At 40.1% G+C, this 25,955-nt stretch overlaps 1 protein-coding gene across 3 annotated transcripts in view; it reads right to left on the bottom strand.

Moving 5' to 3' along the window:
- Positions 1–25,955, bottom strand: part of CNGA1 (cyclic nucleotide gated channel subunit alpha 1) — a 60,459-nt gene that overhangs the window by 14,004 nt on the left and 20,500 nt on the right. For all 3 annotated transcript variants that reach the window (XM_070451930.1, XM_070451931.1, XM_070451932.1), the window contains 3 exons: positions 15,733–15,853; positions 14,411–14,530; positions 13,440–13,502 (listed from right to left, as the gene is read on the bottom strand). In XM_070451930.1, the coding sequence (XP_070308031.1) occupies positions 13,440–13,502; positions 14,411–14,530; positions 15,733–15,853 (304 nt within the window). The remainder of the gene's footprint in view (positions 1–13,439; positions 13,503–14,410; positions 14,531–15,732; positions 15,854–25,955) is intronic.

Genomic DNA, 25,955 nt, shown 5'->3' with positions numbered 1-25,955 from the left:
CTTGTGTCAGCGTTCTGGTGCGTGGAATTGGATTTCTTCTCTCTGGAGTGCAGTGGAGTGTCCAGTAATGAGTTTTGCGATGGGTCTTTGTGTTAGGTGTGACTTTGGACAGCCTGTATGTTGACACTCAGGTCTATGTTCCTGCGTTGCTAAAGAATTTGTGTGGTATGTCTTGTACTAGAGCTTATTGGCTCTTGGGTGGTGGTTGGTTTCAGTGTAGGTATGGAGGCTTTTGGATGGTCTCTTATTCCTTAATGTTCCATGTAGTCAGGAGTTTTCTGGTTTTCTTAGGTTTTGGGCTTAAGTCTCCTGCCTCTGGATTTCAGTTTTATTCTTCCAATAGTCTCAAGACTTCTCCAACTATACAGCACTGATAATAAAACTTCTAGGTTAATGGTGAAAAGATTCTCCACTGTGAGAGACAACCAGAGAGATTCATAGAGTTACATGAAGAATAGGAGAGGGAGGAAGGTGATAGAGGTGAGCAGGAGGAGAAAAAGGGGACTCAAGAGGAGAGAGACAGATCTACGCAGTTATCTGTTCCCAAAGTGTTCTCTGTAGCCCAGACACCCACAAAGATTCACAGAATTGGATTGGGAAGAGAAGGGGAAAGGAGGAAATAGACGTGTTCTGAGGTAGAAAACAGAGAGTCAAAAGTGGGAGAGTAATCACCACACTCCTGAATAGAAATGGGAACTGAATATTGGATTCTTAAATGTCCAAAATTTATATCACATACTGAAAAACAAAGATTAAAAATCTAGTGTAGAGGTTAGACTCTTTGAAATACAATATTTAAAAACAAAAACAAAAACACACAAAAAATTTAGAAATGTATATGAAGTTTGGTTTAAAAATAGGGTTTCTCTCTCTCTCTTTTTTTTTTGGCAAGGCTATAGTGAAATGAAAATGAAAATTAAGGAATAATAGAGGAGTATTAGAGGACTTTAAAAGGAAATAGAAGAGAAAAACAAGAAAAAGAAAAAAAAAGAAAAAAAAATTTTTTTCCTAATTAAAAAAATCGTAAAAGTATATGAAAATGAAAGTTGAGGAGTAATGCGGGAGTAATAGGGAATTTTAAAAGAAAATAAAAGAGAAAAAATTTAAAAAAAGGAAAATAAAAATTTTTTTTTTTAATTAAAAAAAAAAAACCATATATATCTAGGAATTTCTCTGGAGTTTTTGTGGTCAGTGTAGGTTCAGTTCAATTTCAGATAGCTCCTCTTTCCAGCTTACACTTCTCGATATCTGTAGGCCCCTTCCGGTGTAGTCGGTGTTACTTTCAGGGATTTTAATCTGTTGCACCGGTCCTTTCTGAAGCGGTTCCCTTTGTTTATTTTGGCTTCTCTTCGGTGTCTAATTTCAGCCCTGACACAGGCGGACGGAGGTGATCTCTTATTTAGGTTCGCTAGTTCAGTTTAGTCCTGCTACGGGGAGGGCGGGGCACTGCAGACAGGTACCGCTCTGTGTGGATAGCGCTCACCGTGTTCCGGCCACACTGGGTTTGCCCCGCTCACGGGTGTCTGTGCTTTCGCCGTCTACACTGCTCAGGCTCCCGGCTTCTCTATATGGAGCGGGCCCTGCGTTGAGTGCGGTTCCAGTTTTCTGGTACTCCACAAAAGCGCGGATTCGGTTGCTCCTGCGTTATGTGCCTTCCCCGGCCTGAGCGGCCCAGGCAGCCAGAGGCTTGGTCCCACTCTCCCCGGGTACGGCGCGCTTTTCCCTCCGCGGCCCCAGCGCGTGCCGCCAGTCGGGTCTCAGGAAGTCTTTAGACAGGAACCGGGGGCCTGTTTGCAGTGTGGGAGGGGGTGGCTTCTCAGGGGCTGAGTTTGCCCTTTTCCCCTCCCCCCTGCCTCCTACCTCCAGCGGGGATGGGCCGGCTCTTCTCTGGAGATTCTCAGTCCCTTTGTTTTGCGAACCGCAGGCAGTGTGTTCCGGCCGGTTAATTTTGTCCCACCGTTTAAAGAAGCTCCCTCCGATTGCTCTCAGGGTCTTCGGGCCGGTCCTTACCCTAAGCAATGCCGCCCGCTCCTCTCCGTTCCGCCCCGCTTGTTGCTGGTGGGTACGGGCGCCTGGGGTACTTTTCTGCTGGGAGTTGCTTTTAGGCAGGTAATCTGTGGGCCTTATTTAATTTTTCCTCCCAATTAGATTGCCAAAAACTTCCCCCAGTCCCGCCAGTGCGAGGGTTTCCTGGTGATTGGAAACTTCCTCTATTAAGACTCCCTTCCCGAGACGGGTCTCCGTCCGTAGCTCTTTTGTCTCCCTTTTTATCTTTTATATTTTGTCCTACCTCCCTTTGAAGACAATGGGCTGCTTTTCTGGGCGCCTGATGTCCTCTGCTAGCGATCAGAAGTTGTTTTGTGAAATTTGCTCAGCGTTCAAATGTTCTTTCGATGAATTTGTAGGGGAGAAAGTGGTCTCCCCGTCCTATTCCTCCGCCGTCTTGGCTCCTCCCCCCTGTTTTTTTCTTTTAAATATTGTATTTTTAAAAGTCTAACCTCTACCCTAGATTTTTAATCTTTATTTTTCAGTATTTGATATCAATTTTGGACATTTAAGAATCCAATATTCAGTACCCATTTTTACTCAGGAGTGTGTTGATTACTCTCTCCCACTGATGACTCTCTGTTTTCTACCTCAGAACACCTCTATTTCCTCCGCCCCCTTCTCTTCCCAATCCAATTCTGTGACTCTCTGTGGGTGTCTGGGCTACGGAGAACACTTAGGGAACAGAGAACTGCGTGGATCTGTCTCTCTCCTCTTGAGTCCCCTTTTTCTCCTGCTCATCTCTATCTCCCTCCTTCCCCTCCTCTTCTTCATGTAACTCTGTGAACCTCTCTGGGTGTCCCTCACAGTGGAGACTCTTTTCACCATTAACCTAGAAGTTTTATTATCAGTGCTGTATAGTTGGAGAAGTCTTGAGACTACTATAAGAATAAGACTGAAATCCAGAGGCAGGAGACTTAAGCCCAAAACCTGAGAACACCAGAAAACTCCTGACTACACGGAACATTAAGGAATAAGAGACCATCCAAAAGCCTCCATACCTACACTGAAACCAACCACCACCTAAGAGCCAATAAGTTCCAGAGCAAGACATACCATGCAAATTCTCCAGCAACGTAGGAACACAGCCCTGAGCGTCAACATACAGGCTGCCCAAAGTCACACCTAAAACATAGACCCATCTCAAAACTCATTACTGGACACTCCACTGCACTCCAGAGAGAAGAAATCCAATATCACGCACCAGAACGCTGACACAAGCTTCCCTAACCAGGAAACCTTGACAAGTCAATCGTCCAACCCCACCCACTGGGTGAAACCTCCACAATAAAAAGGAACCACACACCACCAGAATACAGAAAGCCCACTCCAGACACAGCAATCTAAACAAGATGAAAAGGCAGAGAAATACCCAACAGGTAAAGGAACATGAAAAATGCCCACCAAGTCAAACAAAAGAGGAGGAGATAGGGAATCTACCTGAAAAAGAATTTAGAATAATGATAATAAAAATGATGCAAAATCTTGAAAACAAAATGAAGTTACAGATAAATAGCCTGGAGACAAAGATTGAGAAGATGTAAGAAATGTTTAATAAGGACCTAGAAGAAATAAAAAAGAGTCAATTAAAAATGAATAATGCAATAAATGAGATAAAAAACACTCTGGAGGGAACCAACAGTAGAATAACAGGGAGAGAAGATAGGATAAGTGAGGTAGAAGGTAAAATGGTGGAAATAAATGAAGCAGAGAGGAAAAAAGAAAAGAAATGAGGACAACCTCAGGGACCTCTGGGACAATGTGAAACACCCCAACATTCAAATCATAGGAGTCCCAGAAGAAGAAGACAAAAAGAAAGGCCATGAGAAAATACTCGAGGAGATAATAGCTGAAAACTTCCCTAAAATGGGGAAGGAAATAGCTACACAGGTCCAAGAAACCCAGAGAGTCCCAAACAGGATAAACCCAAGGCGAAACACCCCAAGACACATATTAATCAAATTAACAAAGATCAAACACAAAGAACAAATATTAAAAGCAGCAAGGGAGAAACAACAAATAACACACAAAGGGATCCCCATAAGGATAACAGCTGATCTATCAATAGAAACCCTTCAGGCCAGAAGGGAATGGCAGGACATACTTAAAGTAATGAAAGAGAATAACCTACAACCTAGATTACTCTACCCAGCAAGGATCTCATTCAGATATGAAGGAGAACTCAAAAGCTTTACAGACAAGCAAAAGCTGAGAGAATTCACCACCACCAAACCAGCTCTTCAACAAATACTAAAGGATCTTCTCTAGACAGGAAACGCAGAAAGGTTGTATAAATGTGAACCCAAAACAACAAAATAAATGGCAACGGGACCACACCTATCAATAATTACCTTAAATGTAAATGGGTTGAATGCCCCAACCAAAAGACAAAGGCTGGCTGAATGGATTCAAAAACAAGACCCCTATATATGCTGTCTACAAGAGACCCACCTCAAAACAAGGGACACATACAGACTAAAAGTTAAGGGCTGGAAAAAAATATTCCACACAAACGGAGACCAAAAGAAAGCAGGAGTCGCAATACTCATATCAGATAAAATAGACTTTCAAATAAAAGCTGTGAAAAGAGACAAAGAAGGGCACTACATAATGATCAAAGGATCAGTCCAAGAAGAAGATATACGAATTATAAATATATATGCACCCAACATAGGAGCACCGCAATATGTAAGGCAAACACTAACGAGTATGAAAGAGGAAATTAATAGTAACACAATAATAGTGGGAGACTTTAATACCCCACTCAAAACTATGGATAGATGAACACTACAGAAAATTGACAAGGAAACACAAACTTTAAATGACACAATGGACCAGCTAGACCTAGTTAATATCTATAGGACATTTCACCCCCAAACAATCAACTTCACCTTTTTCTCAAGTGCACACAGAACCTGCTCCAGGATAGATCACATCCTGGGCCATAAATCTAGCCTTGGTTAATTCAATAAAATTGAAATCATTCCAGTCATTTGTTCTGACCACAGTGCAGTAAGATTAGATCTCAATTACAGGGAAAAAATTATTAAAAATTCAAACATATGGAGGCTAAGTAACACGCTTCTGAATAACCAGCACATCATAGAAGAAATAAAAAAAGAAGTCAAAATATGCATAGAAACGAATGAAAATGAAAACACAACAACCCAAAACCTATGGGACACTGTAAAAGTAGTGCTAAGGGGAAGGTTCATAGCATTACAGGTTTACCTCAAGAAACAAGAAAAAAGTCAAATAAATGACCTACCTCTACACCTAAAGCAACTAGAGAAGGAAGAAATGAAGAATCCCAGGGTTAGTGGAAGGAAAGAAATCTTTAAAATTAGGGCAGAAATAAATGCAAATGAAACAAAGGAGACCGTAGCAAAAATAAACAAAGCTAAAAGCTGGTTTTTTGAAAAAAATAAAATTGACAAACTGTTAGCAAGACTCATTAAGAAACAAAGGGAGAAGAACCAAATTAACAAAATTAGAAGTGAAAATGGAGAGATCACAACAGACAACACTGAAATACAAAGGATCATAAGAGACTACTACCAGCAGCTCTATGCCAATAAAATGGACAACTTGGAAGAAATGGACAAATTCTTAGAAAAGCATAAGTTTCCAAAACTGAACCAGAAAGAAATAGAAGATCTTAACAGACCCATCACAAGCAAGGAAATCAAAACTGTAATCAGAAATCTTCCAGCAAACAAAAGCCCAGACCAGATGGCTTCACAGCTGAATTCTACCTAAAATTTAGAGAAGAGCTAAGACCTATCTTACTCAAACTTTTCCAGAAAATTGCAGAAGAAGGTAAACTTCCAAACTCATTCAATGAGGCCACCATCACCCTAATTCCAAAACCAGACAAAGATGCCACAAAAAAAAGAGAACTACAGGTCAATATCACGGATGAACATAGATGCAAAAATCCTTAACAAAACTCTAGCAAACAAACAACATATTTAAAAAATCATACACCATGACCAAGTGGGCTTTATCCCAGGAATGCAAGGATTCTTTAATATCCGCAAATCAATCAATGTGATACACCACATTAACAAATTGAAAGATAAAAACCATATGATTATCTCAATAGATGCAGAAAAAGCCTTTGACAAAATTCAACACCCATTTATGATTAAAACTCTCCAGAAAGCAGGAATAGAAGGAACATACCTCAACATAATAAAAGCTATATATGACAAACCCACAGCAAGCATTACCCTCAGTGGTGAAAAATTGAAAGCATTTCCCCTAAAATCAGGAACAAGACAAGGGTGCCCACTCTCACCACTCCTATTCAACATAGTTTTGGAAGTTTTGGCCACAGCAATCAGAGCAGAAAAAGAAATAAAAGGAATCCAGATAGGAAAAGAATAAGTGAAACTCTCACTGTTTGCAGATGACATGATCCTCTACATAGAAAACCCTAAAGACTCTACCAGAAAATTATTAGAGCCAATCAACGAATATAGTAAAGTTGCACGATATAAAATTAACACACAGAAATCCCTAGCATTCCTATACACTAACAATGAGAAAACAGAAAGAAAGGAAACAATACCATTCACCATTGCAACAAAAAGAATAAAATACTTAGGAGTATATCTACCTAAAGAAACAAGAGACCTATACATAGAAAATTATAAAACACTGATGAAAGAAATCAAAGAGGACACAAACAGATGGAGAGATATACCATGTTCATGGATTAGAAGAATCAATATTGTGAACATGACTATACTACCCAAAGCAATCTATAGATTCAATGCAATCCCTATCAAGCTACCAACGGTATTTTTCACAGAACTAGAACAAATAATTTCACAATTTGTATGGAAACACAAAAAACCTTGAATAGCCAAAGCAATCTTGAGAAAGAAGAATGGAACTGGAGAAATCAACTTACATGACTTCAGTCTCTACTACAAAGCCACAGTCATCAAGACAGTATGGTACTGGCACAAAGATAGAAATATAGATCAATGGAACAGAATAGAAAGCCCAGAGATAAATCTGCGAACCTGTGGACACCTTATCTTCAACAAAGGAGGCAAGAATATACAATGGAAAAAAGACAACCTCTTTAACAAGTGGTGCTGGGAAAACTGGTCAACCACTCGTAAAAGAATGAAACTAGAACACTTTCTAACACCATACACAAAAATAAAGTCAAAATGGATTAAAGATCTAAATGTAAGACCAGAAACCATAAAACTCCTAGAAGAGAACATAGGCTAAACACTCTCTGACATAAATCACAGCAGGATCCTCTATGACCCACATCCCAGAATATTGAAAATAAAAGCAAAAGTAAACAAATGGGACCTAATGAAACTTAAAAGCGTTTGCCCAACAAAGGAAACTATACACAAGGTGAAAAGATAGCCCTCAGATTGGAAGAAAATAATAGCAAACGAAGCAACAGACAAAGGATTAATCTCAAAAGTACACAAGCAACTCCTGCAGCTCAACTCCAGAAAAATAAATGACCCAATCAAAAAATGGGCCAAAGAACTAAACAGACACTTCTCCAAAGAAGACATATAGATGGCTAACAAACACATGAAAAGATGCTCAACATCACTCATTATCAGAGAAATGCAAATCAAAACCACAATGAGGTACCATTACATGCCAGTCAGGATGGCTGCTATCCAAAAGTCTACAAGCAATAAATGCTGGAGAGGGTGTGGAGAAAAGGGAACCCTCTTACACTGTTGGTGGGAATGCAAATTAGTACAGCCACTATGGAGAACAGTGTGGAGATTCCTTAAAAAACTGGAAATAGAACTGCCATATGACCCAGCAATCCCACTCCTGGGCATACACACCGAGGAAACCAGATCTGAAAGAGACACGTGTACCCCATTGTTCATCACAGCACTGTTTATAATAGCCAGGACATGGAAGCAACCTAGATGCCCATCAGCAGATGAATGGATAAGGCAGCTGTGGTACATATACACAATGGAATATTACTCAGCCATTAAAAAGAATGCATTTGAATCAGTTCTAATGAGATGGATGAAACTGGAGCCCATTATACAGAGTGAAGTAAGCCAGAAAGATAAAGACCTATACAGTAGACTAACACGTATATATGGAATTTAGAAAGATGGTAATGGTAACCCTATATGCAAAACAGAAAAAGAGACACAGATGTACAGAACAGACTTTTGGACTCTGTGGGAAAAGGCAAGGGTGGGATGTTTCGAGAGAACAGCATCGAAATATGTATATTATCTATGGTGAAACAGATCATCAGCCCAGGTTGGATGCATGAGACAAGTGCTCGGACCTGGTGCACCGGGAAGACCCAGAGGGATGGGGTGGAGAGGGAGGTGGGAGGGGGACCGGGATGGGGAATACACGTAAATCCATGACTGATTTATGTCAATGTATGACAAAAACCACTACAATGTCGTAAAGTAATTAGCCTCCAACTAATAAAAATAAATGGAAAAAGAAAAAAGAGGAGTAGGAATAAACGTAGGCATCCAGGTATGGGTAAGAGTTGTAGAGGCTGAGAAGAAGAGGAAGAATGATAAAGGGAGGGAAACTTTCAGGTGCAAATATACAAATGAACTTAATCTGGGTAGGAATGGCCCAGCGGAAGTAGAAAACTGCTACCAAGGAGAAATAGATAAAATTGACAAGGATCGGGGGCTTGGCACCTAAGGTTGTCATGTACAAACAGTAACAGAATATAAAGTCAGATAAGATGGAATTTACAGCTACAGGAGTACATTCTTATGATATAGGATTTCACATCCTAACACAGACCCTGGGAGATGGTGCTGACTCCTTCTTGGATGGCATTTAAAAGTTCAGAAAAGGTGATGGCTCACACTAAGTGACATAAAAATTACAAAATGTCATGGCAGATGGTGGAAGAAGGTATCACAAAGATTCAGAGAAGCGGTATGCTAAAAGAATATACTAAGTAAGGAAACTAGCCCACCAACTGACTGTGTTCCCTAAGAGGGCTGAGAGGATACAAAAATGATACGGACTGTGCTGGTGAGAGGGGCGCCAGCATCACTGGGTAGCTCAGAGGTGCTGTCCAGTGTTCACCTCAGCTGGTAGTGAGAGACACTGACCTGGGTATAGAACCAGATTCCCTGAGAGCAAAGGGATGACAGGATCTAGAATCACGGAGATCAGTGGCAGTGCTTACCCATCAGAAAAGAAGTGGGCCTGATTGTTGTAATTAGCAGTTAAGTGCCTGAGGCAGCCAGGGCCTTGACCCACAGAAAGCTACAGAAGGGGTTAATAGTCTACTGTGTTCCTAAATAGGTGGGCATCTCGTTGACTTCTCAGGGTACTGTTTAACATTTACAATAAAAACACAAACCAGGAATGGATGATCAGGAGGTTGAGGGCAAGTTACACAAAAAAAAGTCACAACCCCTCGAACAGTTTCCAAACCTGAGTAAGCTTTCAAAAATGAAACCATTGACTGGAGGAAAAGCCAAGTTCCCATGAAGAAGGACTGGAAGAGCAATGACAAGTATACTCAGTAATGATTCCCCCAGTCTTTCCCCTAAAGAAAATCAATGGTCATTTACTTGGGTAACTGTTCCCTACTGGGGCTTCCCTGATGGCTCAGCAGTCAGGAATCCACCTGCAGCGCAGGAGTCATAGGAGACACAGGTCGGATCCCTGGGTTAGGAAGGTCCTCTGGAGGAAAGCATGGTAATCCACTCCAGTACTCTTGCCTGGAGAATCACCATGGACAGAGGAGCCTGGAGGGCTACAGTCCATAGCGTTGCAGAGTTGGAGATGATTGAAGTGACTTAGCATGCAAACACACACCCTGGGGGAAAAAAGAATGCCTAGATACATTAAACACCACTTGGCAGAGGATCCAAGTTTTGTTATTGAGATCCAGGAACTAAAGCATTATCATGCCTCCTCCATTAAAATGGGGGACATATGGTGGTTTGGTAGTAATTTATGGGCCCTCCATTGGGTCTAAAGATGCCCCGTTGTGGTCATTTCTCCAGTTCAGTTCCGTTCAGTCGCTCAGTCAAGTCTGACTCTTTGCAATCCCATGGACTGCAGCACTCCAGGCTTCCCTGTCCATCACCAACTCCCAAAGCTTGCTCAAACTCATGACCATTGAGTCAGTGATGCCATCCAACCATTTTATCCCGTCGCCCCCTTCTCCTCCTTTGAAATCCATTGATTTTCTTTACGGGGAAGACTGGGGAAATCATTACTGAATATACTTGTCATGGTGTTTATACTTTATCCAGCTGCTCAAGGATAAACAGAAATAAATCTATTTGCCCATTAGAAGAACCCTCATCTCCACTTTCAGCCATGAAATTAAAAGACCCTTGCTCCTTGGAAGAAAAGCAGTAACAAACCTAGACAGCATATTAAAAAAACAGAGATATCCCTTTGCCGATAAAGGTCCATATAGTCAAAGGTATGGTTTTTCCAGTAGTCATTGATGGATGTGACAGCTGGACAATAAAAAAGGCCAAGCACCAAAGAATTAATGCCTTCGAACTGTGGTTCTGGAGAAGACTCTTGAGAGTCCCTTGGTCTGCAAGGAGATCAAACCAGTCAATCCTAAAGGAAATCAATCCCGAGTATTCAATGGAAGGACTGATGCTGAAACTGAAGCTTCAATACTTTGGCCACCTGATGTGAAAAGCTAACTCATTGGAAAAGACCCTGATGCTAGAAAAGATTGAGAATGGGAGGAGAAGGGGACAACAGAGGATGAGATGGTTGGATGGCATCACCGACAAAGGCATCACTGATGGCATCAATGAACATGAGTTTGGGTAAACTCTGGGAGATAGTGAAGGGCAGGAAAGCCTGGCATGCTGTAGTCTATGGGGTCACAAAGAGTCAGACGTGACTAAGCAACTGAAAAACAACACCATCTCCACAAGTTTCTTGGCTTATGGAATATGAGCTAACGTAGTGAGGAGGAACGAGTGGAAGCCATAAAGCTGTTTCCTACCTGCTGGCAACAAACAAACAAATAATACTGCATCCTGGACAGGAAAGGAAATCAATCCTTAAAGACCTAATGCATGTAGGGTTGGTGTTTCACCATCACATCCTCATTTAATTCAATGTCTGACCCCTACTACAACCGAATGGATCCTGCTGGACAGCAGCAGACTACTGCAAAATCAACCAAATAGTAGCTCCCATTACAGTCACTGTGGTGAATGTGAAAAACAATACACTCACCCAATCTATACCAGATTCCTAAGATTCTGGATCAGTGTTATATTTGGGGTGAATGTGTTATATTTAATCACTATCAGTGAAGAAGGTCATAAACAGTCCATATCCACAAGGGATGGAAAACAGTATGTCATCTACAGTATTTTCCAGGGCTGTGTTAACTCTCCCACCTACTAACATGACATAATCTCAAGGGACCTGGGCCATCTGGACATTCCTCAGATTATCACATTGGTCCACTATATCTGTATCAATGACATCAGCTTAACTTGGCCCTTAAGGAGGATTATCTAACCATGGGACAGACAATGAGTGCTGACCATGAGCTGGATCTTATCAGAACTAATAAGTCCTAAGGTTGTATTGCAGTCTATCATATGATAAAGTGGTATATTTGGGATTAAGCAGGTGGCTCAGCACCTTCTCCCCATGTCATCTACCACTGCTGTCTCAAAGTTACTCCTCTTGCACCATCATGGCCATATATTGGCTTTGTATGAGCAGCTGATAGAGCATGATCATTGTATGAGTCAGTTTGGCACTTTGGATTAAGCCAAAATGAGTTGTTGTCTATAGAAAAGCACTATGGAGAGGTGGCCTTAAAAGACTGTGAGGTTAGTCTTACCAATGGGACAGTGTCAAATACTGCATAGTCATCCACTTTGTGGGGAAAAAAGAAATGGCTCAAATTAAGAATATACAAGGATTCATGGACAGTCACAATGCATTGGCTGGTTGGTCAGGGACCTGATTAAAAAATACTGAAAGATCAGCAAAAATAATTCTGGAAAGCAGGCAGACTAAATGGACTTCAGGGGCATGGGCACAAAGTTTTAAAATATCTGTATCCCATGTTATTACCCATCAAATATCAGGTTTCATGGAAAAGGGGGAAGAAAAACCAAGTAGAAAAAACCTGACTGCATATAAAGCTACCCTCTGTCACTGGCATCCTCAATGCTGGCACAACATGGTCATGAACAGAGCAGCCATGGTGGCAGCGATGGAGATGATGCCTGGGCCCAGCACAGAGGTCCCATTCACCCAGGTGATTTAACTGCTGCTATCACTGTCTAACCTTCCAGTTAAAAAGACGAATGCTATGACTCTAAAACAGCACCATTACTTGAGGAAAGCGGTCACTTGGTGGCAAGTTAACTACACCGTGGAAAGGGCATCAAATAATTCTGACTTGAATCGATATATCTCATGGATGCTGTGCTCAGTCGCTAAGTCATGTCTAACTCTTTTGCAACTCTATGGACTGTAGCCTGCTGGGCTCCTCTGTCTACGGAATTTTCCAGGCAAGAATACTGGAGTGGATTGCTATTTCCTTCTCCAGGGGATCTTTCCAACCCAGGGATCAAATGTGCATCTCTTGCATCTCCTGTATTGCAGGCAGATTCTTTGCTGCTGAGACACCAGGGAAGCCCTATAATATGGACACTAATTTGCTTTTTTGCTTCAGGGCTTTGACCAGTGCCACTGTACAGCTTTGGTTACTGCCAGCTTCTAGTTTCCCTCTCCCTTGGGTGGCCTTGGCTGAAGGAAGCCACCATGCTCAAAATTACGCCACCCTTCCTGAGGCAGCCCTCATCCAATGATTGTGCATGCGTACAAAGCCCAGTCCTATCACCTAACTATGGAACAACTCAGAAGGGCCATCACGGCATCACATGGCACATCACATCTATTTACGAAGTTCTGCTTCTCTCTTTACCCAGTCCTACTCCATTAACTCCCTTTTAGGCATCATTTCTAAAAGAACTCCCAATAAACCTCCACATACAAGCCTCCATCCCAGACACTGTCTCCTGGGAAACTTGACCTAAGACACATTGACTCAGAATGAGAACAATTAATAACGTCTCATTTATTTGGTCAGCCACCCTAACCCTAACCACATGGAGGTGCAATTGCACAGATGCTCTGGACAAGGGTTTCCTACATGTATTCAATACACACAAATACTTTTAACATGGCTAGGTCTGTTTTTCAGAAGGAAAAAACCAAATGACAAAATAGAAGAATATCTTTGCAATTGTATTAGATAGAGTTTGCCAAATAAGTATTTGGAGTCTACCAGATTCAGATGTATTTATGCTTTTTCACTGGTTTTCTTTAAAAACAAAGGTTTGGCTTTCTATTGCCCATATACATATACTTACTGCTCCTTATTGCTGCTGTTGTTAACATTAAAAAGTGCGATGGCTCCAGGCAGGTACTGCTCCCTGGGAAATGAAAAAGTACAGGGAAGTCTTAGTAGTTACCATATATACAACGTCCATGGTAAGCAAGCAGTCTTAAAGAACAAATGCTTTCCAGTTTCTACCCATTACTAACTAGTGCCTAGGCAATTTTTGAAAATAATAACCTCCATGAAGTGTGAGTTGCTGAATGCCAGTGCTGTGAATCAAATCGATCAGTAAATGTCTATTCATCAGCGCTTACAATGGATCACATTAGCCTTCTCCACAATCTGAGTGAGCCAACTTGGATGCTGCTAACTCTCAGCAATAGATCTAAGTCTTAGACTGTCATAAGACAAGAGAAATGAAAACAATAGAAAAGCTGAAGGTGGTCAGTGGGGAAAGAAAGAGAGGGGAAAAAAGAGGGAGAAAGCCAAAGGAAACGTAAATAAGTGTGATAGAATGTGATAGAAGTGTGATAGAACCCCTCATCCATACCAATACCGCACTTCTTTTACACTCTCAGAGTCAATAGTTTGAGGTGGATTTGTTAGCTTTTCTCTTCTCAATACTCACCCTAGTGCTTGATTTCCCTGAAAGTAGGGTTGAAGGGGAGAGAGCATTTTAGAGAATGACAGCTAATCCCTCTCACATACAATTGCTTGGAAGAAGCATCAGAAAAGAGGAGGAAATCAGAGAGGACTCAGGCATGAGATTTCCTAAGGGACAGACACAGGTCTCAGGGAAACTGATCGGAAAGTGTGTTTATGACTCGGAACCCCATGAACATAAATTATCATCAAGCAGTGGCAGTTTCCCAAGAGAAGAAAAATATAAGGAACAGAACGTACTTCAGAGTAGCTGGGCAGCAGGAGGGGTTGCCAAGCCCATCAAGGTTGCCAAGCCCACCAAGTGGAAGAATAGTGCCTTTTTTCCATCACACTGCTCACCTCTGTGATGGTCGTCCACTTCTGTGTGTATTACTTCTAAAGGAATCCTTTGCATGGGGGTTCTCACTCTCTGATTCTTCAAATATAGAGGCACTGTCGTCATCATCATCAGAAAAGGAGCTACGGTCCAAAAGGTGGCAAAGATGAATTAGATCAACGTTTTGAGCCATTATAGGGGAACAACATTTCTCACTGGGGGATCCCTTCTCCTTCTCTCTCAAACAAACACAGACAACAATGTGTAATAAGACTGAAATGTGAGCGGTGCAGACGTAGCAATTTACTCTCAAGAAGAACAGAATTAGAGTAAAGGCACAATCCAGCACAACACATGTAATTAAGACATTACTTCCTAGGACTCCCGTGTTTGCATTGTTTGATGGGTTCATATTATAACGTCAGTGCTGGTCGGATAGAAAGTGTGATGCCCGTGTGTGCGCAGCCGCTCAGCTGTATCTGACTCTGCTATGCCACGGGCTGTCGCCCACCAGGCTCTTCTGTCCATGGGGGTTCTCTAGGCAAGATACTGATGTGGGCAGCCTATCCCCTCTCCAGCGGATCTTCCCAACCCAGGAAGCAAACCAGGGTCTCCTGAATTGCAGGCGGATTCTTTACCAGCTAAGCTACCAGGGAAGCCCCCTTTATATCTATGTGCTTAGGCACTCAGTTGTGTCCGACTCTTCGGGACCCCATGGACTGTAGTGCACCAGGCTCCTCTGTCCATGAGGCTTCTCCAGGCAAGAATACTGGAACAGATTGCCATGCCCTCCTCCAGGGGATCTTCCCAACCCAGGATGGAACCCAGATCTCCCACACTGCAGGTGGATTCTTTACAGTCTGAGCCACCAGGATAGCCCTCGATACCTACACTTTAGGTCAAATAACACAGGCTTTTTAATTAACTTGTAATAAAATTTCATTTCAGCAAAAATAACTTCAACTATATTTATACATGTTCGCTTCATTTACAGGGTGACCACTTTAAATCATACTCTTAAACCACATTAGCATTTCACACTATTCTTTTCCCCACATTTCTCCATGGCACTGTTGTCTCTTTAGATGTGAAATGTTTCATGAGGAAAGGTCCTGCCAGTGATGAAGGAAATATTTGGCAAAAGTGCTCCTAAAGAATACCCACAACGATATCTATGTTCATTTGTTAGAGAAGTCAGGCTGTCACAAAGTAGAAGCAAATTCACTAAATTAAATAAATTACGAAGTTCAAGGTTTGAAATTAAAACTTTAACTGCAGTTAAACCCATTCAGATTTAAGAATGGTGGCTGGTATTAAAAATACATAGAAGAAAGTGTACATTTACCTGCATGCTCCATTTTCCATCCTTCTTATTTCCTTTTCAACATCTGGTCCAACCATATTGGGAATATTTACAAAAGAGCACCGTGTATTGATAATCATTTTCTTCATGGTTAGTTTAATATCTGGGAGAAAAAAGTCTTGTTAGTAGGAAGACTTTTTATATACTTACAAACATAATCCAAAGTTTCACTCTATCATTCTTCCAAGGCTGTATTAACAATCTTATTTCTAGTTATAGGTAGAAATTATTTTTAATAGAATATAGTAATAGTCTAATACTTTAATTACCATTAGCTAGGTGTTTGTGTATTTTTTTAAAATTCAAAAATGTGCTAGAAGTGTAGAATGTTTTTTAATTTGGATTTACCCTAACTTTGAAATATTTAGATGATGTAAGTGTAGAACAAAACTATAGGGACTTCACATACACACCCAGCAATGAAGTAAAAATAAAAAGCTGTAAAATAAAATACCAAAATGGATGTAATCAGATGTTAATTTCTACAGGCATTCAGAAAAAAACAATGAGTCTCAAGTGGGATTCAAACTTTGGAGTGAATAAAGATACGACTGATCCACATTTCAGCAAGTTTCCTGTGTTATTCTGATACACATACCACTCAGCTTCTATACAACCAGTTAAGGCATCAGGAAAACACCAAGAACAAAGAAGCCCAACTTTGTGGTGGCTGGAGCCCAGCTTTACACAAAGTGAATGGCCAGCAGGCAGTTCTGCTTCTGCCTTCTTCTCTAATGTTCTGCTAGTGCCCAGAGGAGCACGCATGCTCAGTTGCTTCAGTCATAAGCGACTCTTTGACCTTATGGACTGTAGCCTGCCAGGCTCTTCTGTCCATGGGATTCTCCAGGCAAGAATACTGGAGTGGGTTGCCATGCCCTCTTCCAGGGAATCTTCCCAACTCAAGTATCAAACCGGCGCCTTTTATGTCACCTACATCGGTAGGCGGGTTCTTTCACCACTAGCTCCATGACGACACCCCTGCAGTCATGACTGACCCCAAGGTCCTTGCTGGGTCTCCAGTGTGCTGCCGTGACACGGCTGGAAACCAGTTCCTGCTGGGCCCAGACAGTGCGCCTGTGAGCAGGCACAGCCACTGCTCCCCCACCATGGACGCGGAGGCCCTCGGTGATGCTCTGCTGTGCCCAGGGCCCAGCTGTGCCCAGGATCCTCCCCCTACCCTTGCTGCTTGGTATTCACAGAGCTACCCTGGCAGGATTTCACCCCTAAGGATGTCTCCTTTAAAACTGCATACAGACAACATCTGATATCCAGAAAAATGAGCCTAGATGGGCACTAGGTATCCATACCAGCTCCTCCCCCAGACCAAGACTCCCCACTAATAAAGTGCTAGGTATCAGTAAAAAAAAAGGAAACTGGATTTTTAAAAATGTTGCTATTTCAAAAAATAAAATAAAATAAAATGTTGCTATTTCAATAAACAAAGAACGTTGCCTGCCATTCTAGTAAACCACACATGAATGTTGCCTGCCATCAGGCCATTACGTCATTGGAGCAGCTGGAGCAGGTACACCCTGAGGTGATTCGGGATGGAGAAAACAGGCCACTGTCCTAGGTAATTAAGATGCATAGCAAAGGAGTAATTTCGGTGAGCCCAGACTCTGGATACTTCCCATACACAGAAAACCACTAAAATCATTAACTTAGGAAGTCTATTTTTTGTGATTAGCACCAATCTTTTGATAGTTGATGACATGGTTTTCTTTCATTTTTTTTTTCAGCAAAAACTCCTATATATATCCTCGTTCCCTCCCTACCTCTTTGGATCAGTCCCTCATAGCTATCTGCAAGGTTGCCTCTCAGATTATAGTTCTTGGTAATGTCCCCAAATAAAATACAATTCTCAACTCTTAAGCTGTATGTTTTTTCCAGTCGATCAAACAAAAACCCAGTATCTGTTCATGGGCTCCAAGAACACCAGTTCTTGTACTTAATGCTACTTGCTGTGGTCCTGCTGATGAAGACCCAAAGAAGGCTAGTGTGGTGAGAGAAAGACTGGGATGCAAGACAACCTCAACAGATCCCAGACCTCCATCTTCTGCGCCTGGCTGGTCATCTAGCCATCCCTCCGCTCCCCCCACAACACCTCCGCCGCAACTTCCCTGCACTCCCAGGTTTTTATTATATAGACTGGGAATTTTTCCTTTGTTATTTTTCTACCACTGATCTCTGGGTTTTGTTGGGAAGCTTGCCTTTGTTATGAATAAAATAGAAAAGCAAAAATTAAAAAAAGACACCATTTCATGTGAGAAAATGTATAAAATACCCCTCATTCTTTAAAATGTTACATCTTCAAGTGAGGAGGACAATAAATAATGTTATTTCACCCTACTATTCATACAACTAATGAAAATAACTAGCAGTCAGTAGTCAAAAAATAGTAAACAGGATTTTTGTGATGCTTGTTAATAAAAGTGTGCATATTTATTTAAATGTAAAGCAATTTTTAAAGAAATTTTTAAATTTTAAATTTTAAAGAAATTTTTAAAGAAAAAGAGACACAGATGTACAGAACAGACTTTTGGACTCTGTGGGAGAAGGCGAGGGTGGGATGTTTAGAGAGAACAGCATCGAAACATGCATATTATCTAGGGTGAAACAGATCACCAGCCCAGGCTAGATGCATGAGACAAATGCTAGGATCTGGTGTACTGGGAAGACCCAGAGGAATCAGGTGGAGAGGGAGGTGGGAGGGGGGATCGGGATGGGGAATACATGTAAATCCATGGCTGATTTATGTCAATGTATGACAAAAACCACTACAATATTGTAAAGTAATTAGCCTCCAACTAATAAAAATAAATGGAAAAAAATAAAGATGATGTTCTCATTGAAAAAAAAAAAGAAAGAAACAACCACTTTGAGAACTATCTCATTGACCCCTTTTCAGCATTAACATGCACATTCTGGTTATATTTATAGCATGCTGGTTTCCTATTGTCATCAGTAACCACTCTTTCTGGGAGATCCTGTACCTTATGATTAGTAAAAGGAGAATATTTGATTATTTCATCCATTTCAACATAGGAAAAACTGTGTGTGGGTAAAAGAGATTAAACAGGACAAATAATATTATCCAACATGTCAGAATAAACCTGAACTTTGCTTGCACCTGAAGAACAAAGAATCACTTCCCTTCTCCCATAATTTCTTTTTGGCCCAAGTGTTCTATATAGGAAAAAAAGCTTTTTTATATCACACAATCACTTTTTAATATATCTTCACTCTAGGAAAAAAGAAAAATATATAAATATAAAAATAAAATACACGAAATTCCACTCTAGACCTTAAAATTATTTATCAACACATTTTCTCCACTGTTTCTATGGTTTCCTTTTTCACATTTAAATTTTAATCTATCAAATTTATTTTGGTGTAAGGTGTGATGTAGGGATTTAACTTTATATTTTCTAAATGGCTAGTCAATAGTCTAAATAACACTAAATCAATAATCAATAGTCCATCTTTTCCCTACTAGCTTGAAATGTCATTGTTCAAAATTTGTTTTGTCAACCATAAAGGTTTTGGTGGAGTTTGCATGAAAATTATAGAAAAAGTTAGAAAATATTTTTGTTTATGTTTTTGAAAAAGTTTCTATGTACAGATTCTATATTTTTATTAATTTCTAGATATTTTGTATTTTTGTTTCTATCAAGATGATAATCAAGACATTTTCCCCTTGCTTTTCCCTTTTGCCCATTGCTTTTGCTGTATCATAAAAAAATGTTTATTTATTTATTTATTTTAAACCAGCCAACCTAACTAACCTTTACAGTTAAAATTAAATAATTAAAAATATTTCTAATAGTTTTTATGCTAAACAATTTCTGCTTTGAGTAATGAAATCATAGACCTTATACTAATTATTCTTTGTCTTTTTCATGAGGTATTTAGCTTTTTGATGTCTAATTACCTTGACTAAAAATTCCAGAACATAACAAGTAACAGTCTTGATATTCTGATATTAAAACTATCTTAAGAGACACCTAGTATAGTTCTTGGCTTTATGAGAATGTTTTATAGGTTCACTCTTAAGCATATTACTGACTGTTAACTTAAGAGAAAAGTTTGATACATGGTAGCAAAATCTCCATTTATTCATATTTTATTAATTTTTAATAATTAGAAATTGGAATGAATGTTGATTTTTATTAAGGCTCCCTTGCTTTTATAGAAATAATCATATTTTTCCTTTTAATTTTCCCTATTAATATAGTGAACTATATTAATAAATTATTTTAATAGTTATGGAATAAAATCTCCTTGATTATGGTAAGTTATTCTTTTCATATGTATTGAGTTTTAGCTGCTAATATTTTATTTTGAAATTTTACATTAAAGTTTTTTATGTATTAAAGGCAAAATTTGTAGTTTGAGAAAGGGTTTTCAATGTCAGCAATAGTTGATTTTGACAAATGTTGATTTTGATCAACAATAGTTGAGCCATATAGTTTTCAACTTTTTTTGGTATCATAGGATGATTAATAAGACATCTGAACAAAAAACAAAAAATTCTTTTAGAGAATTCATTCCTTTGTTGGTTTTCAAACATGAATCTTTGCATCAAAATGAAACAATTGCTTTTACAAAGTTTCAGCTTTCATTTTTAAATGAATAACAAAATTTTCTCACTTAAGCAAGGCAATAAAAAAGCTTCGCAAAGAAATCAACACAACATTGTAGAACAATTATCCTCCAATTAAAATAAAAGACTAAAACAAAAACTTCGCTTAGATAAAGCAAAGTAAATGACTGGCAAACCTGATGCAAAATTAACTTGGAACATAAATTATGAATGCCCAGGAAGTAGTCTGACTTGGGTTAAAAATCTACCATTTATTAGTTGAATGAACTCAAGTGAGATTTTTAACCTTATTCAGCCTTGGTTTTTACAACTGCAAAATCAGAATAGTATCTTTTTTATACCAAATATCAGAAAGATACACTGTGTACCCACACACATGAACATAATTAACTATGAAGCAGTGGTTCTCTAAATTTAGGATGAATGACACCTATAAATCTCGTGTAAAGTACAGATTCCCTGGTCCTGCTCTCAGAGTATGAATGTCGTGGGGCACAGGAATCTACAATTCTATCAAGCACCTTAAATAATTCTATTCCAAGCTGTTCCTAAATTACACTTAAAGAAACATTACTCTATGCTACTGGCCCTACACTAATAATATTATAATTATATTATAATTATATTATAATTATTATTATAATAATATTTGTATTTCTGAATACAGCAGTGGGAGAGATAAAATAATGATCAAGAAAGACTTCAAGGCTGATGTTATTACCTCTCTGACAGTTCAGATCTGCAAATCTGAAACATTTAGGATCAAGTCTCAAAGACAAAACTCACAAACAACTAATATAAAAAAAAGTCAACTTCATAACTTAAATGAAAAATATAAATTAAAAATTGAAAAACAATGAAATTCTCTATATTAATAGAAAAAAGTGAGGAAACAATCTGATCATTTCAACAGATGTAGAATAATCATTTGACAAAATTTAATACCTATTCACAATAAAAACTTTTAGCAAATCTGGAATAAAAGGAAATTTCTTCAACCCAATTAAAAAAAAAAGTACAAAAACCCTATAACTGACATCATACCTAATGATGAAAACACTGAAGATATTCCCCCTAAAGCCAAGAACAAGGCAAAGATATTCTAGCGGTATCCAAATTGTACTGGAGGTCCTAGCTCTTGCAGTAAGACAGAAAAAGAGAGGAAGAAAGGGACCGTCCTGGGGTCCCATGGGGTCACAGAGAGTCAGACACCACTGAGCGACTGAACAACAGCAATCCACGAGCCAAGGAACAGCTGCAGGTAACAGACGCTAGAAGAGAGGTGTGGAACAGACTCTTCCCTTGTGCCTTCAGAGGGAGCACCGCCCTACTAATATCTTGATGTGGCACTTCTGGCTTCTAGAACGGAGACAATAGATCTCTGTTTTTTAAGCCACCATGTTTAGGTAAGTTGAGTATAGCAGTCCTAGGAAACTAATACTAGGTGAAGGGGGATTCAGAGAGTCAAACAGTTGCTATCCAGCACACAGAGGTAAGTCAGGCCAGGGGTACAGTGGGAGCCAAGAGAGGATGTACCAAATCCTCTGCAGGGAGCTGGAGATAAAACTTCCTATAAAGACAGGGCTAAAGAGACCTTGTACAAAGAGCAGGCACCCACCAAGCCTATTAGAACATGAAACATGATTCTAGGTAGGAGCAGCAAGTACAGAAAAGCAAGCATGTGAGACAGCAGGATGCCTTCAGGGAAGAACAGCAGATCAAATCATGCAGAATACAGTTCTGTGAGTAAATGACAAGAAAAGAAGGGAAGAGGGAGGCAGGGGTTAATTCATTACCTGCACTGAATGCTGTGTTAACAAGGATGAGGAGTCACTGGAGGATGCTAATGGGGCCATGGTCAGTTTCCCAGCTGGGTGAGGCAACAGGAAGGAGCTGGGGTAGAAATCTACAGAAGGATTACAGTTATCACTGGGTCCCAGCAACAGTGCGCAGGGTGCTGTGGTCTCTCACCACACCTAGTCATTCAGGAAGGAAAGCACCCAAAAGGTATCTGGAATGATCTGAGACTGGTGTCAGCAACTCGGGTGGAGGGACAAGAGGTAAGGAGGCTGTGAGAGAAAACATCACAGAGCTTCAGCTGAAGGAAGGAGGATGATAGGAATGGAGGATTTGTTAGGAAGTTAAAGGTTAAAGGGACAAATGTCTCAATAAGGCTGAACAACAGGTTTAGAGAGTAAGAGCAGGAAGCAGAGGGGGCTGTGGCAGGAAGCAAGAAGCTGCACTGAAATTTACAACTGTGGAGGTGAGCAGCTATGAGTTAAGGATTCAAGTGACCACAGTGGACAGGTGGGAGGAAAGGGAAGCCAGGGACTCAGACGTCTCGAATGCACATTTCATAGGTGTGGACGTCGCCTGGAGTGACAGGGAGACACAGCAGGAAAGGGACATCTGAACAGTAAGTGCCAGATTGTCTGATGAAAGTGGAGCAGCGACAGGGGGTCAGAAGATGCTCAAGACAAGTTTCAGTGGGAAAAGAGTGGGGAAAAAAAAGGGTGTTGTGAAGGATTTAGAAGAGGAAGTTGAAAGGTAAGAAAATGTCAGCCTCTTTCTAAGAGGATCAGGTGCATCTAGCCTGGGCATCATCAGAATCTGCCCAAATTCTAATCCTTTTTTTGTAGACATGAAATGAAGCACTTCTGGTTGCATTGAGGAGAACGTTTCTGTGAAATACTCATGACTCCTTGCCATCGGATGTGACAAAGGTAGGCAGGATGAGAACAAGCAAATGAGAAAGAACTATATGTTGTCCATTTTCTGCATCAGTCTACCTCTGCCAGCCTCTGTATGTACTTGGGGATCACAGAGACAAAGAGACAAAGGTAAGAAGGGTTTATTAAACACCTGCTACAGATCAGGTGATACACCAGTTTAGCATATTTAATCCACATAAGAATCTGAGGCACAGCTTTATCTTCTCCATTTCACAGGGGAGGATATGAAGCTCAGAGAGGTTAAAGGATTTGTTCATGTGACTTCTATTGCAGTGCCGGTATGCACACACAGGCTGCAAAGCTCAAGCTCTTTCTGTCACAGCTCAGGAAAGGCATGATATGGGAACTCAGTCACCAATGGCCCCAAGTGACACCCGTCTGTCCCTGCTTCATGCCTATCAGTGTTGTCTTCTCCAGGGAAGTGTCCCTTTTGGATTGAGTCAGTTATTTACAAGGCAGTGAGATAGACTCAAAATGCATGTCTTAAAATACTGACCAGCAAAATGGCAGCCTTGGGGGTTCTAACTTCCAAAGATCTCCTTTAGGAGCCCAAGCTACCACTAAAAAATGTACTTAAAAAACAAAAACAGTTGATTTTTAAAATAAATATAGCTTTAAACTAAGTTCCTTGCCGCCACCTCTTATCAGATAATATCCCTAAGCCCTTACTGTGTAGAATTTCTAAATCCACTTAGGAAAAATACCAGACAGGATTTTCTATAATTTCACTAGACTGAACTCTTTAAGAGAAGGGCTTGTTTTTGTTTTGTGTTTTGTTTGTGTTTTGTGTTTAATCCTTTATAAGGATTCATGTATATCCTTAGCATCAAGAATAGCACTTTAAACTCTGCAAGTACCCAATGATATTTGTGGAAAGAATGAATGAGCAAATGAATCAATGCAGGTCAGGGGAAGCAGGGGTGAAAGCAATGAAGAAATGAATCCAAATCTTGTTTGCTCCTACTCCAACCTCTTTACTAAAGTCTCATTCCCCACCTCCTCTGTTTTATCACTTTCTCCCAACCCATAAGACTCTTGGCGTAGTGCATCAGGACTGTAGGGACAACTGAATCTGAAGATCCTGTAGCCACAAGCAACGTGGCATGGATGTGGATCTCCTTTTTTCATCAATCAGTAATAGACTTCCCAGGTGGCACTGGTAGTAAAGGACACACCTGCCAATATAGGAGACATAAGAGACTCGGGTTCCATCCCTGGGTCTGAAAGATCCCCTGGAGGAGGGCATGGCAACCCACTCCGGTATTCTTCCCTGCAGAATCCCATGGACAGAAGAGCCTGGGCTACAGTCCATGGGGTCACGAAGAGTCAGACATGACTTAGCAAGTCAGACATGACTTGTGTGCGACTTAGCATGCATGCAAGAAGCTCTAGACGTCCAAAGCACCCGTGCTCTGTCTGCTCCAGTAACTTTTTCCACTGTGTCTTTCCATTTATACTAGTGATATCACATATTACATAGAAATCAGTAGCATGCACAGTCCTGCATTCAACATCCTATACTGCTGAGAAACAAAGGGACTCATACTTTCACCCATTTTCTTGCATAAAATTCTACCTTCACTTCTATGCAAGTATCTCCAAATGTTACATAAATAGCCCTGACCATCTATCTTGGCTTCAATACTTCATTTCATTCATTAATTCATTTCAAATATTTTGAATACCTCCTATTAGCCAATCTCTTCTCATTTGTTTTCTGCAGTAGCCACTTCACAGCCCTGTGCCCAATGTGTTCAAAGGTGGACTTTCACTTCTTTCTGTGTCAAACCAGCTCTTCTTCCTGACTTGCCTATTTCTGGTCATAGGATCACTGTTCTTTCATGCACTTAATTCTCTGAGAACTTGGAGTTCATTGTCTTTGACTCTTTCCTTCCCCCCAGTCACTCTGTCAAGTATTACATATCCTATTTTACAACTGCTCTTGCCCACACTCCCACTTTTTCATTCTAATTATCACTAGGGGCTGGTCAGGTGCTTGTTGCCACTTATCTTTGACTAAGTCTTTTAGCTGATTTATTTATCCCCAGCCTTACCCTTCCCCCTGTTCATCCTCCAAAGTACTCCCAAATTAATCTTCTTAAGGAGCATATACATAGCATAATCTTGTTCTAGAATCTTCAAGATTTCACCATTGTCTACTGAATTATTACCCTTTCTTCTGCAACAAAGTCCCAATTTCCATCCCTCCCTCTCAATTTCTTTCTCCCTTTTAATTCCTTCAAAAAAGACATGAGGAAATACTATATAGTTATTAAAAATAACAAAATACTTCTAAATGAATCAGTGTTGTAAGTTCTTGAAGATATAGTATATTACCATATGTCAGAAAAGATTTACACACACACACACACACACACACACATATTCATGTGTGTTTATGCATGTGTGTGGAGAAAGAGAAAAGAAGATGCAACAAGAAAGTGGTAACAGTTATTACCTGCCTCTGAAGAAAGAAAACCATGGATGAGAATGGGCAATAAGCATAGAAAGGGGACTACTGCATTTTCTGAATATTGTACAATGTACATTAATAAATTTGAGATTATGCATAGTGACCCTCATTTCAAAATGCAAAACAATGTAAAATTATGTTACCCATAGTTCTACCACCAGGAATTAACAAAGTTAACTTTTGTCTTTTGTCAAACTTGCTTCCCACATTTGATGGCATTTGAAAAACAATAAAATTTTACTTTATTGGGTGGAAGGAGTTTCAAGAGAGAGTCACATATACAAATGCTTATATGTTATATACTTATAACTTACATGTTATACATATAACAATGCTTCAAGCATTGGAGTGGCAACCCACTCCAGTATTCTTGCCTGGAGAATCCCCATGGACAGAA

Source organism: Odocoileus virginianus, chromosome 21, assembly GCF_023699985.2.
Source record: "Odocoileus virginianus isolate 20LAN1187 ecotype Illinois chromosome 21, Ovbor_1.2, whole genome shotgun sequence".
NCBI lineage: Eukaryota > Metazoa > Chordata > Mammalia > Artiodactyla > Cervidae > Odocoileus > Odocoileus virginianus.
The sequence above is the reverse complement of the archived record's forward strand: the minus strand, read 5'-3'. Positions and strand labels throughout refer to the sequence as shown.